The sequence below is a fragment of the Amblyomma mixtum genome, chromosome 7 (genome assembly GCF_055824585.1).
Source record: "Amblyomma mixtum isolate Tamu chromosome 7, ASM5582458v1, whole genome shotgun sequence".
Classification (NCBI taxonomy): Eukaryota; Metazoa; Arthropoda; class Arachnida; order Ixodida; family Ixodidae; genus Amblyomma; species Amblyomma mixtum.
In genome coordinates this window covers 131,910,854-131,928,833 of record NC_143018.1, presented here as the reverse complement: position 1 = coordinate 131,928,833, position 17,980 = coordinate 131,910,854, and the positions used below count along the sequence as shown (strand labels likewise).

General features: G+C 48.9%; 2 protein-coding genes across 2 annotated transcripts; one reads left to right on the top strand and one right to left on the bottom strand.

Moving 5' to 3' along the window:
- The first annotated feature begins 3,557 nt into the window (after nucleotides 1-3,557).
- On the top strand, nucleotides 3,558-5,959 carry LOC149337612 (uncharacterized). The gene is made up of 2 exons (XM_089554470.1): nucleotides 3,558-3,627; nucleotides 3,753-5,959. Exons 1-2 carry the CDS (start codon nucleotides 3,558-3,560, stop codon nucleotides 5,030-5,032), a joined length of 1,350 nt encoding a protein of 449 aa, XP_089410596.1. The 3' UTR covers nucleotides 5,033-5,959.
- Nucleotides 5,312-9,138, bottom strand: LOC149337611 (uncharacterized). The gene is made up of 4 exons (XM_089554915.1): nucleotides 8,618-9,138; nucleotides 7,518-7,647; nucleotides 7,292-7,426; nucleotides 5,312-7,022 (listed from the first exon to the last, which is right to left on the bottom strand). Exons 1-4 carry the CDS (start codon nucleotides 9,043-9,045, stop codon nucleotides 5,997-5,999), a joined length of 1,719 nt encoding a protein of 572 aa, XP_089411041.1. The 5' UTR covers nucleotides 9,046-9,138; the 3' UTR covers nucleotides 5,312-5,996.
- Between the last annotated feature and the right edge of the window lie 8,842 nt (nucleotides 9,139-17,980).

The following is a 17,980-nucleotide window of genomic DNA, read 5'->3' as shown; positions in this document are numbered from 1 at the left end:
TTCTCACTGTAAGCAAGTATTCAGAAACGAGCTCTGCGTACCGACACTGAATTCGGCTGCAATTGTCATAGATGTTTTGCACAAAGTGACGCTCTATTAGAAACGGGGCGTGCGCTGAACTGGCAAACCAGCTTTAGTCGTCAGTTTATCAATGCGAAATCACTGTGTGGCTCATAGGGAACGAAACGCGGCGTCAGCGTTGATCAGTAGTATTGGTCACAAAATTTCCAGATGACTTCAACGTAGTATGCACAGGAAAATAACATTTCTTCCGAAGATTTGCGACCTACATATAGCGAGTCGACCATCCAACTCATAGGCCCAAAAACACGTTGATTTTTGGTGAACGAAGGCGCACGTAAAATATGTGTTGCCTTACGACTGTATGCTAACGAATAGGTGTCTAATTACAAAGGAAGCAAAATTAATGACAATCGATATAAAATTGAAAATTAAAGGTACAAAAAAAGATGCTTTCAAATTCTAAGCACGTAAGAAGTCTTAAGTGCCCTCCCACGTTTTTGCTTCATATCTCCTCCAGTATTCCAACTTCTACACTTCGAATAAAAATCGAAGCACTGATGCTGTGTCCAGTTCTAAAATATCACTTATCAGCAGAACACTAAAGCAATACGCATGGACAAAAAAAAATAAAAGGTGCGAAATCGTGCATTTATCTTCCTGCATTAGGAGCCAAGTCGTAGAGTAGGGATGGCAGTCGGATTTCAAGAACAATGCGTCTCAGGTCACGACTCATCGAGGGCGCTTATTTGTCTGATAAGGCGCATAGGGCGGGACTCAAGCGCCAAGCGTATTCCAGACATTGGCGCGCCCATCTCAACATTTCACTTCCTGTGACCGAACAAGTGCTTTTTGAGGTCTTCTCTATTTAAACTCGTAAATGAGTACAGGGTACAGCAATAGCCCTCTGCGCTAGCGTGCGTCATCACATGGCTCTTTAAAGTCCCTTGCTGTGACGCTGCACAAAGGCATAATTAACACTTAAAGGATCTTTCCCAAGTGTGAATTCGCTTGTGCCGATTTACGTTTGAAGGGGCTGCACTTGTGAAAGGGCACATATAGCACTTCAACGGATTTTCGCCAGTGTGCGTACGCTTATGTCGTGTGAGGTTGCCTGCGTTCGTAGTTCTAAAATTGCACATGTCGCAAATGAAGGGTTTCTCGCCAGTATGCGTTCGGTTGTGCACAGCTAGATTGTCAGGGCGAGCAGCTTTAAAAGTACACATGTCGCACGTGAACGGTTTTTCCCCCCTGTGTGTGCGCTTGTGTCGAGTTAAGGTACTAGAGACTGCAGTTGTAAAAGGGCACAGGTCGCGCTTTAAGAGCTTCTGACCAGAGTGGATACTATCGTGCGAGACATTTCTAGACTCTGCAGGTGTAGAAGCACACGTCTCGTTATTGATGGGGTTTTTGACAATGTGCATACTGTCCTGTGAAGTGACATTTCTCGAGTCTGCATCTCTAGCAGCACACGTGTCACGATTGAAGGCGCTTTCGCCAGTGTCCATACTTTTGTGTGGAGACATATTTGTCCAGTCTGCAGCTGTAGGAGGACCCGTGTCGGGATTGAAGGGGCTTTCGCCAGTGTCCATGCTATCGTGTGGAGTGACACATCAAGACTCTGCACGTTCAAAAAGACCCATGTCGCGATTAAAGGGGCTTCCGCCAGTGCGCATATTATGTTGTGGCGTGACATTTCTCGAGTCTGCAGCTGTAGAGGGACTCATGTTGAGATTTAAGGTGCTTTCGCCAGTGTGCGTACGTTCGTGCCCAGTTAGCGTTGCAGAGTCTTCAGCTGTAACAGGCCGCATAGCGCTCTCATCCGGTCGTCCTCCGGTATCACACCGCACATCTCTCTTACCGTCACATTTCGCAAACGCCGATGCGTCCTCGCAGCATTTAAATGGCTGTCCTCCTGTCTCAGGGTGCATGTGTCTCGTAACATTGGCAAAGTTCGCTGAAGCGTAGCCGCAGGAGGGGCAGCTGAACACAACTCCTTTCAATGCAGGTGTCTGCCGCCCGAACGAATTCTGTTCCATGAGTGGATACGGCGCTAGGGGTCTCTTCTTGTTGTGTTCGCCAACCTGGCAATATGGTCGTTGTCTGCAAATGAGCCCAGAACACAGCTTCTGTCGTAGTAGTCAGGAAAGCCCACCGCTACTGCAAATAAAGTTAATAGAATATGTGGCATTAGGGAAATTCATTTTTTTTGGTCGACTTACTTACTCCGAAATATTTTCTTGCAATAGTTCAAGCATGCCAGATTGTTGGCATGCTTGGCGATAAGTCTCGCAAAAATTGATGCTAAATTAACATACAGGAGGTGAAAATTTTCAGCAAACGCACCAAGTCAACATCTCAAGGAAGTAAATTGAATTATTTTCCCAGTGTCACTAGGGCAGGGCCCAGGATAAAAGCTGCAAGAGCAGCTGGTCGATTACTTCAACTTCCATATAGCGTTGCAAGAGACAGCAGTGTTCAAAAATAAGCACTATGACACAAAACATACAGAGATCTAAAGAAGTCATCCATCCCTGCAGTGTGAGGCAGCAAACAAAAACGCAGAAAAAAATGAAGACAGATGTGCGCGAAAACAAAGGGAAGAAAAAAAAGCCGTTTCAACGTATGTACAGGACTACAGTCAATTTCACTGATTTGCCAGAAATTTCAGCAATGCTCACATTAAAAGCGTTTAGTGTATTCGACGTACCTGGAAAGGTGTCTTTGATGCTTTATGCACCATATGTAGTATAGACGGTTTTTACGGCCCCGTGCCGCCAGAGTGCGCCAGCGCGCTTCAAACCGGATGCTCCCCTAGAAAACTTCCGGTCTCTCGGTCTCTCCGTGTTTTGGATGCTTCCGTGCGTGCTGTGTTTGCTCTTCGCTGCGCGATGTTTTCTGCCAAGAAATTATCTCCCTTGAAGCGGACACGACGTGGAAGCTGCTGTTCTGTGCCAGGCTGCAGTCTACGGTCCGGAACAAATCTTCTTTCCGAAATACGAACGTACAGGTTCCCTGTAGAACACGAACGAAGACAGGCCTGGATCGCGGCGGTTAGACGCGACAAATGGCAGCCTACAAAAAGCTCGCAGGTTTGTTCGGCGCACTTCATTCAAGGCAAGTATCGTTTTGGACCTATGACGCTGTTATAAAACGTAATACCAAAATGTTCACTGCTTGAGTCAGCCTCAAGTGTATGTGGCATTCGAGTGACTTTTTGCTGCGCATGCAATGCAGCCGAAATGAGTTCAGCCGCAGCGCGCGATAGGTTCGGTTTGCGGGGTTTTACATCCCAAAGCGACTGAGGCTATGAGAGACGCCGTAGTCGTGGTCTCCGGGAATTTGACCAGCATGTGATTAGGTTCCGCCTGCACGCGTACGCGACCACCTGCAGAAACATGCAGCGCTTGCCAGTTAATTGAAGGCAGCGTATCATAAATCACTTCGGTGCTAACGCCGCGCGAATTTATTATTTTTTTGCGATTTCGTTCCCACGCCAAGGAGGACACCTTGTGAAGGATTACGAATGTTGCGACATGCTTCCCGCAAGGTTCAGCTGTAGCCCCAATGGAACCTCGAGCGAAGCCGAAGCCTACGTTGTGCACAGTTTGTTTTTCAGATGTCATTTGACTAGCAGACCGAGACTGTGCCAGCACCCCTTGTCCGCGTTGTTGTGTGTGTTAGTGCACATTATGCTTGGAGGTGTTTCATCTAATTGCGTTTTTTTTTAGGCAAGCCTTCGTCTGACCGGAACCATCCAGACTACATTCCGACGGTGTTTCCGTACCGGGTCCAAAGTAATGTGCAGCAGAAGCTGGCAAGATATGAGCGTGCTCAAAAGAAGCAGGATTTAAATGCAGCTGTGTCTGCAGCAGCTGATCCTGGCCTCTCCATCGGTGCAAGCGAAGCTGTCATGGATGAGGACACTGCTCACAAAACGTGCGACACCGATACCGAGACTGCCCTCTCCATGCAGGACATTTCATATCTCGTCAATGAAAACAGATTCCTTAAGGACCAGGTAGTCTCTTTAAAGCTGGAAGTTGCAGCAGCTAAACAAAAAATCTCCGAACTGGAAAGCCACGGACAACCAAATCTTTCAAATATGACAAGGGACGTAGTCATGCAGTCGGATGAGAATGTAAAATTTCATACGGGCCTTGTGTCAATAGAGATGTTCAAAGCACTGCTTCAGCTGGTGCTGTCCGTCTGGACGCCTACCCACAGGGCTTCACTTGATGCCGAGCAGCAGCTCATTCTTGTGCTGATGCGACTACGGCTCCGTCTTGTCACTAAAGACCTGGCATCTCGATTTGGAGTTTCTGTCAGCAGTGTAAGTGTCATTTTTCACTCATGGATCGACGTGCTGGCAGCAAACATGCAGAAATTTATCATTTGGCCATCTCGACGTGCACTTGAATCACACCGGCCTAAAGCATTCAAAGATAAATTATTTGATCAGCTGAGAGGGATAATTGATTGCACAGAGGTGTTTATTCAGAGACCCACATGCATGGATGCCAGAAGCAAGACGTATTCAAACTATAAGCACCACAACACTGTGAAAGTGCTTATCACTATCACACCTTCAGGAGCCATTTCTTTTGTTTCAAAAGCATGGGGAGGTAGAGTTTCTGACAAAGAGTTGACCTTGCAAAGTGGACTCTTTGACAAGGTCGAAGGAGACTTGTTTTTAGTAGACAGGGGCTTCCGTTGTGAAGAAATGTTTGCTGCACGTGGTGCCGCAATTCTGATGCCTTCCCTGACTAAGCGAAGGACACAGCTACCAGGGGCGGAAGTTACGGCATCAAGAAAGCTTTCGAGTGTACGAATACACGTGGAACGGGCCATACAGCGGCTGAAAGTCTTCAGGGTCTTCCAGACAGTACTTCCAATAAGCTTTGTGAAGAGAGCTGGAGATGGTGATCAAGCAACAATTGACAAAATCCTCATTGTGTGCAGTGCACTCGTCAACCTCCAAACTCCCATAGTTAAGAGCCAGCTTGAGTAACCGTGTGTTAGAATGATGGCTCTTTTTTGCATGCATAAGTACTGCACAGTTGAATGTGAAGTGATACCATTTGTTGTATGGAATGAGACCACACTGCCATGTAAACAAATTTTATTAGCATATGCCTTTGGTTAGATCTGTACTGCATTTTTTTTCGATGTCTGCAAACACGTGATTTTTGGTTGCCTATTATAATTTTTTTAAAGGTGCACAAGAAGTTGCTACACGTGGGTCATCAGATGATTTGTCTGCAACAGATGAATCCTTCATAATTTAATTCAGACCGCTGCGGTGGCTCAGTGGTTATGGTGCTCAGCTGCTGACACGAAAGACACGGGTTGAATTTCTTTGGAGGAGAAATTCCAGAGGCCCATGTACTGTGCGATGTCAGTGCACGTTAAAAAACCCCAGGTGGTCGAAATTTCTGGAGCCCTTCACTACAGCGTCACTCATAGCCTGAATCGCTTTGGGACGTTAAACCCCAGAAACCAAACCAAACCATAATTTCATTCAGTTTGAGCAGCCATAATGACTAATATCAAAAGTCAGTGTTGGTACTGATGCTTCTTTTAATTTCATTACAACACTAAAGCAAGCCTTCTCAAGGGCCACAATGACAACTATTAAAAAATGGCTACTGTGATGCAGTTCCTCCTTGCTTCACATGACCTATGCTGACCAATGTCATCGCAGACGTTCTTTGTGTGGTTCAAACAAAAGCAGGACGAAAGAAAATAAATTAGGTTCTGTAGAAGGATAGTACACAGTGAACCATGTATTAAGCATTACAACAAAAAAACAGATGCAACCAAGCAAAGGAGCAGTTTTGTATGTAGCAAAGTTTGTTTATAGCTAATTATTAGTTTCCAAACATGTAATATTAGTTATGTCACTCATTAACAATAAAATGTATTGCTTTCCATTGTGTCGGATTGTCTGTCTGTGACTAGATAGGCACTTCAACTTAGTTGCTAGCAGATTGACTGTTGTTGGTTTGGCATTTCATGCAAACCCAGGACGCGGGAGTGCGTTTCAGTTTTGCACATTTCAGGTGAAAAGTGTCGTTGCATTGTGAGCAGTCCACGACGCGGCCAGATTTGGCACCTCGGCAGATACATGTAGTCTTGGCGTGTTGTATTTGTTTCAGAATGCTCATGTTTTGCAGCTTAGGGAAAATGTGTTTGAAAAAAAAGCTTTCTGCTTTTGATTTCATAACAGACCAGAAGCTCTCATCAAAACAAATAACTTCAACAGTTAGAGCACAACCTGTAAACACTACAAAGTACGCTCGAGAGAGCTGCGTTGCTGCCACTTGGGACTGCACTTGACTGTAGTAGGCATGCTCCTTCTTTAGCTGCATACTTTCATTTAAGTATGGCAACTGCTTTAAAGCAGACTGGAGTGGTTGTCCTTTCACAGAGGCAGGACACTTCACCTCCAGTACAGCTTTTCCGCAGCATGTACAAGACACAATACCATCAGGAGAAGCAGCTAGATATGGCTGCTTCCCAATGACACACAAACCACACTCGTGGATCTGGAAGTCCTGATGTGCTCCTGACTCGTGAGCCAAGAATGCCTCTTTAGCTTTTGGCTCCATTTTAGAGCCCCAGCGAAGGTTGAAAGTATGTGGTGCCTTTATGTAACCCATAATCTCGGCTACGAGTCCATCTGCACCACTCTTGCATGATACTGCACGATGCATCAATGATGCCGTTATACGTCCCTTTCTTTCCGACACCCACATCAATGATTTTGACTGCTCACGTGTTGCTTTTTCAATCTCATTGCAACATTCATCTGTTAGCTGCACTTTTGCAGCTGCTTGTACATCCATGCATTTATAGGCAGAATGAAGCGGATAATGTGGCACTTGTTCAGTCGAGTGGGACTCGTTGCACTGCTCTCCATGGACAGCTGCTTCAGGTGAAGAATCAGTGTCTTCGCTGTCCGTTACTGAGGTTAGCAGCAGAGTGTTTGGTGCAAATTTCTGTTGACATGGAAGCAAAATAAATGTTAAACATATTCATCGCACACAATATAGACAAGCTAACACAGATACAAACATCATTTAGCATATTTATAATAGCTACCAGAAAAAAATTAACAGCAGGCGTGTATAAATGCATTCTCCTTGTATTACAATGAGTGCCAAACTGAACACACAAGCCCTATTTGCTTGTACCTTTGTTAAGGTACAACTCATAGGTAAATGTGTGCAAGCTGCCTGTATGTGCTTGAGTAAGACTTTTTTTTTACCTTGACATGCTGCAAGAAGCTGTGCACATGTTGACCAGTCCATGTTGATACGCTACTTTGGGGTCTAGGGACAGGTTGGGGTACTGGCTGACCTGTCTTCGGCTTGAAGAATACCATGTCGCTGACTGGCGTTGCCTGCATCCAGTTTTGACAACTCGGTTTACAATGATGACTTACATGGCACGACAGGATGGCAAAATAAAAAAATTAAAATATTCGGGCTTACTGTGCTCTTTCTTGATACTTCGACCCACTTGCATGCAACATCAGTAGGCGATGGATTGTGTAGACCATATTTTACATTTGCTTCTACACTGAACAGTAGTGCAGCAACATGAGTGCAGCATTCTCCTAGTCTGAAATATTCAAGAGTGCAGTCACAACAACTTGAGTACTACCAAGAAGCACTGTAACGAAGACATTAGCAAATCAAAGCAAAGGATGAGTGCCAAAATCCCTCGATCACTGAAATATGTTTGTGTACACCGACACTCACTGCTGACATTTACACTGTAAACACATTAATAAAGTTTCAAGCGGTGTGATGTAACAGCACGGTCATTCTAGTCCATAGTTCAAGTAGTCATTGCAATGTTTGTCTAGAAAGCTGTGCTGCATTAAAAATGGGCAAATATTAAAGCACCTGCTCTGCTAATGGCTACAATACTGGGCTTTTCATCGCTGTTATGCCCATACCGTTTGTTTGAGTTCTAAGTATTGTCCCTGAAAGCGAATACCAAAGAAACAAATCTGATGCCATGGATGGCAAAGGGGATTTTTTTATTAATGTAGGAAGCTAATTAATGTCACATGTTTAATAGCTGGCAATTAACTATAAACAAATACAAAAAGAACCATTTTACAAACAGCTCATTACCAGCTTCTAAACATTTCAGGACAGTTGTTTCCTCACAAAAAAACGACAAATAATCAAAAATTCCATCCGTGGCATCGGGCTGTTCTTTTCTTTCCGGCATCTTTCCGAGTCCCTCAACTCCCTTGCTTGTTATGTGCATTGCCTTGAAAGCATCCACATCCCTTCTCTCTCTGTAGTGGTTATTTAATTTTCACAACACATACGAAAGGCCGCCGGCAGCCGCGGCAATTGCTATCTGCACTTGAGACACGCGAACTATGGCTGAAGGAAAACAAAGGGACAGCAAGAGGACGGAAGGAAATAAAGGTGACAGCGATAGGAAGAAAATACAGGAGGTTACACCACAGAACAGTTCGATTATTTAGCTTCGCAGCGGATGGCACGAGCGCTCTGCAAAGGTTAACAGATGCAAGCAGTTAAGGTTGTCTTTGCGATTATCGTTTACTTACCCAGCCATGCAGGTACAGTGAGCGCTCACTACGGTTCCGTCGTCGTTAACAACGCACCATGGGCGATATGTTTTGGACAAAGCTTGGCTCGCTTCTACAGCTGCCACTACGACGACGACGCCTTCCCCACGCTTGCCGGACTTGAATGACGCAAGGCACTTCACTTTTCCACTGACAAATGCATTGTAACCTTCAGTGATCTTGTAGTTCTTAAACTGCTCTCTTGTGTAAAAGCACACACCTTCCACAAGATAAACAAAAATGTCCGCGGCAGTGACTGGCGGAAGGTTTTTGGAGCCGGATGAAAACGAGAAACGCACCACATCATCGTCCAGTGGGTCGGGCAGCTCTGCGCCTCTAAATACAAGCTTCTGGTGATACCGATCCTTTGCTTCGCTGCTGAGTGCCTTGAAGTAGTCGCTCGACATGTCGATAATTGCATTCAAGACTCAGAATCAGCCCAAAGCAGCACACGGAGACACCAACACACTCGTCGCACGTCGCACACGCCTTGAAAACGCACAGCCGGAAGTTTCTGGAGGGCAACCAATCAGCATCAAGCGCGGTTTGTTTGCAAACATTGAAACCGTGTATATATTGTCACCGACAAACGGGTGAAGAAATAGCCCAGGTTCTAATTAGACGAGGTGGGTGTGCCAGCCAGCAGGCAGCTCGAGCGAGGAAGACGACGATCTTCGATCACCTCGAATGCCCAAGGCTTGGCAAGTCCCTGCTTAAACAGTTCGGCCGCGGTACGGCGCCACTGATTGGTCGGACGGTGGCATTGCTCCCCCTCTCTGAAGGGCACCGACTCAGTGCCGCAGCAATGGGCAGCACGAAGAGAAGGGACGCTGCATGTGTCCGGCGGCAGGTGTAGACATGCCTGTAGCGCTAGCGGGCGTGGTATGGCTTCATCCGTGCGACATGGACAACTTCGGAGGTCGGCCGTCTGGAGGAGCGAACTGTTCCTTGGGGAAGGACCTCATAGTTCACCTCACTTACTTTGCGGGGTACTTCGTAGGGGCCGAAATATCGGCGCAGAAGCTTTTCGGAGCGTCCACGCATGCGGATTGGGCTCCAAACCCAGACTTGTTCGCCGGGCTGGTAACTAACAGCTCTGTGGCGGAGGTTATAGCGGCGAGCGTCGTGGGCTTGCTGGTGCCGGATGCGCTGTCGAGCGAGTTGGCGGGCGGCCTCGGCGTGACGAACGAAGTGTTCAGCACCCACAACAGTTGAGGTAGTACTAGTTGGAAGCAACATTGCATCCAGCATGGTGGTGGCTTCGCGACCATGCCCTAAACGAAACGGAGTGCAACGCGTCGTTTCCTGTAGTGCAGTGTTATAGGCGAAAGTGACGTAAGGGAGTATGGCATCCCAGTTCCGGTGGTCTGCGTCAACATACATGGAGATCATGTCGGCGATCGTCTTGTTGAGCCGTTCGGTGAGTCCGTTCGTTTCAGGGTGGTAAGCGGTTGTTTTTCGGTGACTCGTGCCGCTAACGCGCATAACCTCCTGTGTGAGGGCCGAGGTGAACGCCGTTCCCCTGTCAGTTATAACGACGAGGAGGGCACCATGACGAAGCACAATGTTTTGAACGAAAAAGTTCGCAATTTCGTCAGCGGTACCACGGGGAAGAGCTTTAGTTTCACAGTCCCGGCTGAGGTAGTCGGTGGCCACCACAATGTAGCGGTTACCCAGCGAGGACTGCGGAAAGGGGCCGAGTAAGTCCATGCCGACTTGGCGGAAGGGGGCTTGTGGCGGATCAATGGGCTGTAGTAGTCCGGCAGGCTTAGTCGGTGGCGTCTTGCGACGTTGGCACTCGCGGCAAGTTCGGACGTAACGCTGTACAACTGCCGCAACCCTGGGCCAGTAGTACTTTTGGCGTATCCGCGCCAAAGTGCGAGAAAAACCCAGGTGACCAGAAGATGGGTCATCATGGCACGCCTGCAGGACTTCTTCGCGCAAAGCCGCAGGTACGACGAACAGATAGACAGCTTCCGTCGGGCGGTAGTTTTTCTTATACAGAACGCCATCGCGCAAACAGAATGATGACAGACCATGTCAGAAGAGTCGCGGGGGCGACTCTGCGCTTCCTTCAAGATACTCAATGAGAGGCCGGAGTTCACTGTCGTCTCTTTGGTGTTGAGTGAGGACGGACGTGGAGATGGCGCCGAGAAATACAGAATCGTCGTCGGGATCAGCTCGGTTGTCCTCGACAGGGGCACGAGGCAGACAGTCGGCATCACTGAGCTTCCTACCGGACTTATAAACGATGGTGACATCGAACTCTTGAAGACGAAGGCTCCAGCGTGCAAGCCGCCCCGAGGGATCTTTCAGGTTCGCTAGCCAACACAGCGAATGGTGATCACTGACAACTCGAAACGGGCGGCCGTATAAATATGGACGAAATTTGGTCACTGCCCACACAATTGCCAGGCATTCTTTTTCAGTAGTGGAATAGTTCGCCTCCGAGCGTGACAAGGTGCGGCTTGCGTATGCGATTACGCGTTCGAGACCATCCTGCCACTGCACAAGGACCGCACCGAGGCCGATGTTGCTGGCGTCTGTGTGCAGTTCAGTGTCGGCTGACTCGTCGAAGTGGCCAAGGATGGGCGTACTTTGCAGACGACTGCGGAGATCTTCGAAGGCCTGTTGTTGCTCCTGGCCCCAGAAGAACGGCTCTGCATCTTTTGTGAGGCGGATGAGGGGCTCAGCAATCTGGGAGAAGTTCCGCACAAAACGCCGATAATAGGCGCAGAGGCCCAGAAAGCGGCGCACACTTCGCTTATCGGTTGGCATGGGAAAAGCAGCGACGGCGGCTGTCTTATCGGGATCAGGGCTTACCCCCTTAGCGCTCACGATGTGGCCCAGAAACTTCAACTCCTGGAAAGCGAAGTGACACTTTTCGGGCTTGAGGGAAAGACCGGCTGAACGAATGGCGGCGAACACGGTGCGCAGGCGCCTCAGGTGCTCTTCGAACGTAGCGGAGAAGATGACAACGTCATCCAGGTAGACGAGGCAGGACTGCCATTTTAGGTCGGCAAGCACGGTGTCCATCATTCTCTGGAAGGTGGCAGGAGCCGAGCACAGTCCGAAAGGGAGCACCCGGAATTCGTACAGACCATCCGGTGTAATAAAGGCGGTCTTTTCCCGGTCGCGCTCGTCCACCTCGATCTGCCAATAGCCACTACGTAAATCTAGTGACGAGAAATACGTGGCGTGGCGTAGCCTGTCCAGGGAGTCATCAATCCGCGGCAGAGGATAAACGTCCTTTTTGGTGACTTTGTTGAGACGCCTGTAATCAACACAGAACCGTAGGGTGCCATCCTTTTTCGCCACAAGAACAACAGGCGATGCCCACGGGCTCGTCGACGGCTGTATCACGTCGTCCTGGAGCATTTCTTGAACTTGTCGGCGAATAGCGTCACGTTCCTTCGAAGAGACCCGATAAGGCGGCTGGTATAACGGTCGCTGGTTTGCGTCAACAATAATGCGATGCTTTGTGAGCGGAGTCTGCCTAACTTTAGAGGTCGAGGCAAAACAGTCGCGGAAAGAGTCGATAATGCTCTCCAGGCAGCGTTTCTGATGAGACGGGAGGTTCGGGTTGACGTCGGTCTTTATGGGAGTGGTCGGTGCCTCCACTGATGCCGGGATTTCGGACAACGCGTGCTGTCCCGCGAATTCACAAAGTTCTTCGAAATACGCAATAGCTGTTCTGCCAGGCAAACACTGAGGTTCAGAACCAAAATTGGTCACCAGAAGTTCGGTTCGCACACTGTTCAATTCAATAATTCCGCGAGCAACACAGACTTGCCGACCAAGGAGCAGCGAGATGTTGGTTTCAGCGATGCCACGAGTGCTGGGGCTGTTACTCTACGGTAACAAACATGCTGGCTCTTGACGGGATTACTACCTGGTCGGCACAGACGCATAGCTTAGCCCTGCGTGTCTCGGTATCGTCGTCGACAGGGCCTTGGGTGGAAAACGACACGATGAGCTCCTGTAGATTGATAACGGCACCGTACTCTTCAAGAAAATCCAAACAGAATATGAGGTCCTTGGAGCAATCGGGTAACACAGCAAAGCAACCAGGGAAAGTAACTCCGCGGATCTGGATGCACGAAGTGCAGACACAGATCGGAGTTACGACGTGGCCACCAGCTGTCCGGATCTGCGGCCCAGACCAAGGGGTCAGTACCTTCCTCAGGGCCGTGGCTAACCGACTGCTCATTACAGAAAAATCGGCGCCGGTATCCACCAGTGCAGTAACGTCGTGGTTGTCAGCGGATACCGGAATTTCGGCTGAAACCAGTCGGTCGCAGCGCGTCGTTGAGGTCGTCGGGTCAGGTCGTCGTCGGTCGGAGCGTCGCGGCGAATCTTCGAATGGAGGCTCTTGACACGGTCCAGTAGCGGCGGCCCTACCCCCGGAGGACGCCGTCTTCAGTTTTCCCGACGAGGGGACGCACCTCTGAACTGGCCAGAGGTCGATGGGCGGCCGGGCGGAGAGAACCGCCTTGGGGATGGCGATCTGGACTGGCGCCGCTGCGGGTCGAGGACTGCACGTTATCAGCCAGGTACAGCTCGATATCCCGTGGCCTTTCACCGTAGCGCGGCCGAGGTGCGTCAGGTGAAAACCCTCTTAAACCCATTCTGCGGTAGGGGCAGTGGCGGAGGATGTGTCCGGGCTCCCCACAGTGGTAACAGAGCGGCCGATTGTTTGGCGTACGCCACACGTGCGCTTTGCTCATGCGGGGCCGGTACTCCTGCGGCACAGATGGTACTGCTGCGCTCGGGTACTGCAGTGATGGCACTGGCATGGGAACGACGGGGGAAAAGGCTTGCATCGCTGGCCCAGGACTTCGTAGTGCCTCGCTGTACGTCATAAAGGAGGGCGCCGGGTGTGGAGCTGGGGGCGGCTGCACAGCTCGTCGGATTTCGTCACGGACTACGTCCGTTACGGCAGCGACACTGGCCTGTGGAGCTTCCAAGCGAAGTTTCGCCAATTCCTCGCGCACAACGCTTCTTACAAGCTCCCGAAGCTCCTCGGCGGGCAGCGACGTAGGCGTGTACTGGGAAGCGGCTGCTACAGTAGCCTCACGTCCGTAGTGCGCGCCCCGTTCCTGCAGAGAGCGCTCAATACTCGTTGCCTCCCTTGTGAAGTCGGCCACTGTTCTTGGCGGGTCACGGACAAGTCCGGCAAATAGCTGTTCTTTTACGCCGCGCATTAAGTGGCGCACCTTCTTCGCCTCTGGCATAGCGGGGTCGGCCCGATTGAATAGACGCGTCATGTCCTCGACGAACGAACATCGCGACGCTCTCGTTGGACTGCTGGGACCTCGAGTGCAGAGCGCGTTCAGCCTTTTCTTTTCGTTCGCTGGTGGTAAACGTCGCTAGGAGTTCTTGACGAAACACTTCCCAGGTGGTAAAGGAGGCTTCGTGATTTTCATACCATGTTTTGGCTGAGTCCTGCAGCGCAAAGTAGACATTGCGCAATTTGCGCTCGCCGTCCCATTCGTTGAAGCCCGCCACTCGGTCTAAGCTGGCCAACCAGTCTTCTACGTCCTCGAACCTGTCCCCGTGGAACGGCGGCGGCGTCCGAGGTGCGTGAAGGACGAATGGCGGGGCATTCCCGGAATGCTGAGTCGTCTGGCTAGCCACGGTTGAGGTCATTGCTCTTACCGCCCTTACCGGCGCGGTCAGTTGGCTGAACTCCGGTTGTAGGCCTCGCAGACGGCGGCTGGCTTTGTGGACGGGTGTTGTGTCCACGCGTGGAGAACAGGTGTCGAGAGTGTCCTCGCAATCCGAGTACATGGGACGTTACCCAGCGGCTCCACCAAATATGTCACCGACAAACGGGTGAAGAAATAGCCCAGGTTCTAATTAGACGAGGTGGGCGTGCCAGCCAGCAGGCAGCTCGAGCGAGGAAGACGACGATCTTCGATCACTTCGAATGCCCAAGGCTTGGCAAGTCCCTGCTTAAACAGTTCGGCCGCGGTACGGCGCCACTGATTGGTCGGACGGTGGCAATATTTTGACATACCAGCGTTCAGGTTGTCTGCTGTGAAACTGATGATTGTTACTACGAATGCCTTCTAAATAGCGGATGTGGTTGCTATTATTGCGAAAGCATTTTTTGTGTCAAGACTGATTAATGAAACGTTAATAATTGACGATGTAATTAGTTGAATTAGGCAATTACTGACACAAGTTAAGGTGTATTAATTGAATTAATGAATCAGTAGTATCCGAATTATATAACCAATATTTCAACTAGATTAAATTAATCACCGAAATAAATAAATTTAATTGATTGGGTGGATAAATAACCGACATAATTACTTCATGTGGTGACTTACATCACACACTGATGATTTACTTATTACTGAATAATGAATTAGCAAATCGTGCGCTTACTACACGCTCTAAAAACGAGACATGCCAACATGTGGCAGAACTAAATCAGGTGCATTGAGAGAAATGCTTTCCCACTTCCGAACCTTCGAAAGCTAAAGTGCACCTCTGGTATTTTTTCTAACTAGGTCATTCGTGCAAGTGTCAAGCAGTCTTCAGTGTTAAGACCAGATGTTTTCACTATAATGACCAAAAGCTGGGCTATGAGGGCGAAGAAACTCTGCTTACATATCGCACGCGAAACCTTCTTTTGAAGCAGATAAATTTTGTTCTTATTAAGGCACTGGTAGTTGCCCACACAAGCTTGGAGTAATTCAGGTATGATAAAAGTATAGATTGATAAAACACAAGTTCCACATTAGATATATATAGACGCCTACACCTATTTGTAAAGCGTGTGATACGAGAAAGCTTTGTTATTACTGCGGTTACATGGTCCTCCCAGGTCAAGTGACTCGTAAAGTGGAACCTAACACACCAATGATTTCCACAGCATCAATTAGTTCTCTCTAAGTGCAGATCAGGTACAAAGGTAAGAACTAGACTCTGCAGGCGTCTAGTTCAGGAGTGCACTCATGAAAGCTTTAAAAATAGCGACCCTAGTACATCATCTATCGTATCTTCGTATCTTGATATAAGCTGTTTTGCACAGCGTGTTACGGCAGCTCTGATACTAAAAGCAATGTCGGCAGCGTCATCCATGACATTACGTTGGGAGAAACCATGGTGTGTGGTGGAGTTTGACGTTCACATCTTTTGAAGCGGTAGCTTTACTACTAGACGGCTCGGGCTGAGATAGCCGTGCGTTGCCGATGACTTTCAATGCTCAGCCAAGGTTAAAGCTTCTGTTTAAGTCAGGAGAACCGGTAGATGGTCACTGGTCAGACCAATGGTCAAGAAATTGGACAGGTCAAAAGCCAAGGTCAAGGGCCAAGATCAGTGGTCATGGAAGTCGTCACGGAGGGTCTGAAGGTCCATGCAGGAGGGAGAAGATGATGGCGGCGTGGGAGGCTGCGAGACTGCGCCGAGAGATTTTGCGGAGCAGGAAGCTTCCATGACGGAGTCCGCCAGCTCAGCAAGCTTCTCCAATGACAACCCCTGGGCGGGCACAAGCACCATGCGGACCGACGGCGGCAAGCGCTGAAGGAAAAACTCACGCAGGAAGGCTTGGTCGAAGGTAGTAGCCTTGTCGCCCAGGAGCTGCTGCAGCCGCCGCAGCAAATGGGCAGGTTTGCGGTCTCCCATTTCTTCGGAGGAGATGAGCTGCTGGAGGCGGTGATGTTCGGAGACGGCTGTTCGCTTGATGAGCTCAGCAGCCAAAGTGTCGATTGGGGCCGAGGCGGGCGGAGTGGTGAGGAGGTCGCGGACTTCAGCAGCAATCTCAGGTGGTAACGACGCAGCGACGTGATGAAACTTGGAATCGCTTCTAATGCACGGAAATATTTTCGTCTTTTAGCGGACGGAGGATCTGCTGCCCTGCGTCGACGGGACCCACCATTCTGCCTGTCCCATACGGAAGACCTATCGCTTGCTACGATCGCCACGAGCCGTCATCTGCACTGCGCACCTGGATAGCGCAACTACTTCCGTCACCACCCGCAACGCACCGCCCGGCTATAAGAAGACTGACCATCAACCACAAAGCGGGATTTGCGGCCTTGGAATCGCTTCTAATGCACGGCAATATTTTCGTCTTTTAGGTGAGTGTGAATTTGTAAAGAAAAGAGTATATTCGACTATCTTTGGCTGCAAATCCCAACTGAAGTGTATACCTGGGTACTGTTAGCTGTCATCTGATGGGAGTCGACATTTGTACCTACCGCGCTCGAATAGGCGTTTTTGTTGCACGCTGTAGAGTGACTGAAACGTGCTCTCCTGTCTGGGTTCGGCCTGGAAACGTTACTGTCCACCTAAGCTCTGGCGGCCATCTAACTCCGGTTCTTTTTTGTCTAGCCTACCTGTTGTTAGCCGCGGGAGATGTTGAAACAAATCCGGGCCCTGATAAGGTAGCCCTAGTTCTAACTATTGTCCAAGAAATTGCGTCGTCCAATGAAAAGTTTCACAATTACATTTTAGGAAAATTGACAAATGTTCAGTCGAGTGTTAGGGAAATCAAACGGCGCCTTTCTGAGTTAGAATACATCTCTGATACTGTCAGCAATGCTTGCATGGAGGTCAATAACCTTGGTGTGATGTTAAAAGAATCTCAAGGGTCAACTCAAAAGCATAGAATTAAAACAGATGGAATAATCAAGCCGAGTTGTTGACGACCTGAATAACAGAATGCGTCGAAATAACCTACTTTTCAAGGGCATACCTATGAACCCATCAGAAACATGGAAAGATACAGAAAAATGTGTCACCGAATTTATGTCCAAACACTTAGGAATTTCTGCAGGCGAAATAGAGCGTGCACACCGATTAGGGGAAGAAAATCTGACTACGTTTGTCCCATTATTGTTAAATTTCTAAATTTCAAGGATAAAAGCAACATACTGAAGAATGCATCCAAGCTGAAAGATGTTGAATCGCCACGTGTGTGTATTGAGGAGGACTTCTCGCCCAGGATGCAATTCATTGGGAAGAAGCTGAGAGACTTTGCTCGGGCTAATCGGCAGCCTGAAGAAAAATACAAGCTCCTGTACGATAAGCTCCTCATCAACAACACGATCTACTGCTTCGACAGCGTTACTAGCGAGGTAGTAGCTCTTCCGAAGCGCAATAAGCCTCCCGAAAATGAGTGACTGAAAGGTGCACACCAGAGATCTTCTTTGTCAATTTTAATATCAAACTTTCGTAGTTTATTTCACAAGCTAGATCATCTTTGTTCTTATGCAGAATCATGCACGGCAGCCCTTGTGCTCGACACGAAAACTTGGTTATCCGCTGACATTGCTGATTCTGAGCTATCTTTGTCAAGCCATTTCTCGATATTCCTGAAAGATCGAGTCA

Coding starts and splice junctions, on each gene's coding strand:
- LOC149337612 (XM_089554470.1), top strand. CDS start 3,558: ATGCTTCCCGCAAGGTTCAGCTGTAGCCCCAATGGAACCTCGAGCGAA. Junction 3,628..3,752: donor CGAAGCCTACGTTGTGCACA/GTTTGTTTTTCA, acceptor GTTTTTTTTTAG/GCAAGCCTTCGTCTGACCGG.
- LOC149337611 (XM_089554915.1), bottom strand. CDS start 9,045: ATGTCGAGCGACTACTTCAAGGCACTCAGCAGCGAAGCAAAGGATCGG. Junction 7,427..7,517: donor AAGTATCAAGAAAGAGCACA/GTAAGCCCGAAT, acceptor AACTGGATGCAG/GCAACGCCAGTCAGCGACAT. Junction 7,023..7,291: donor GCTTCTTGCAGCATGTCAAG/GTAAAAAAAAAG, acceptor CCATGTCAACAG/AAATTTGCACCAAACACTCT.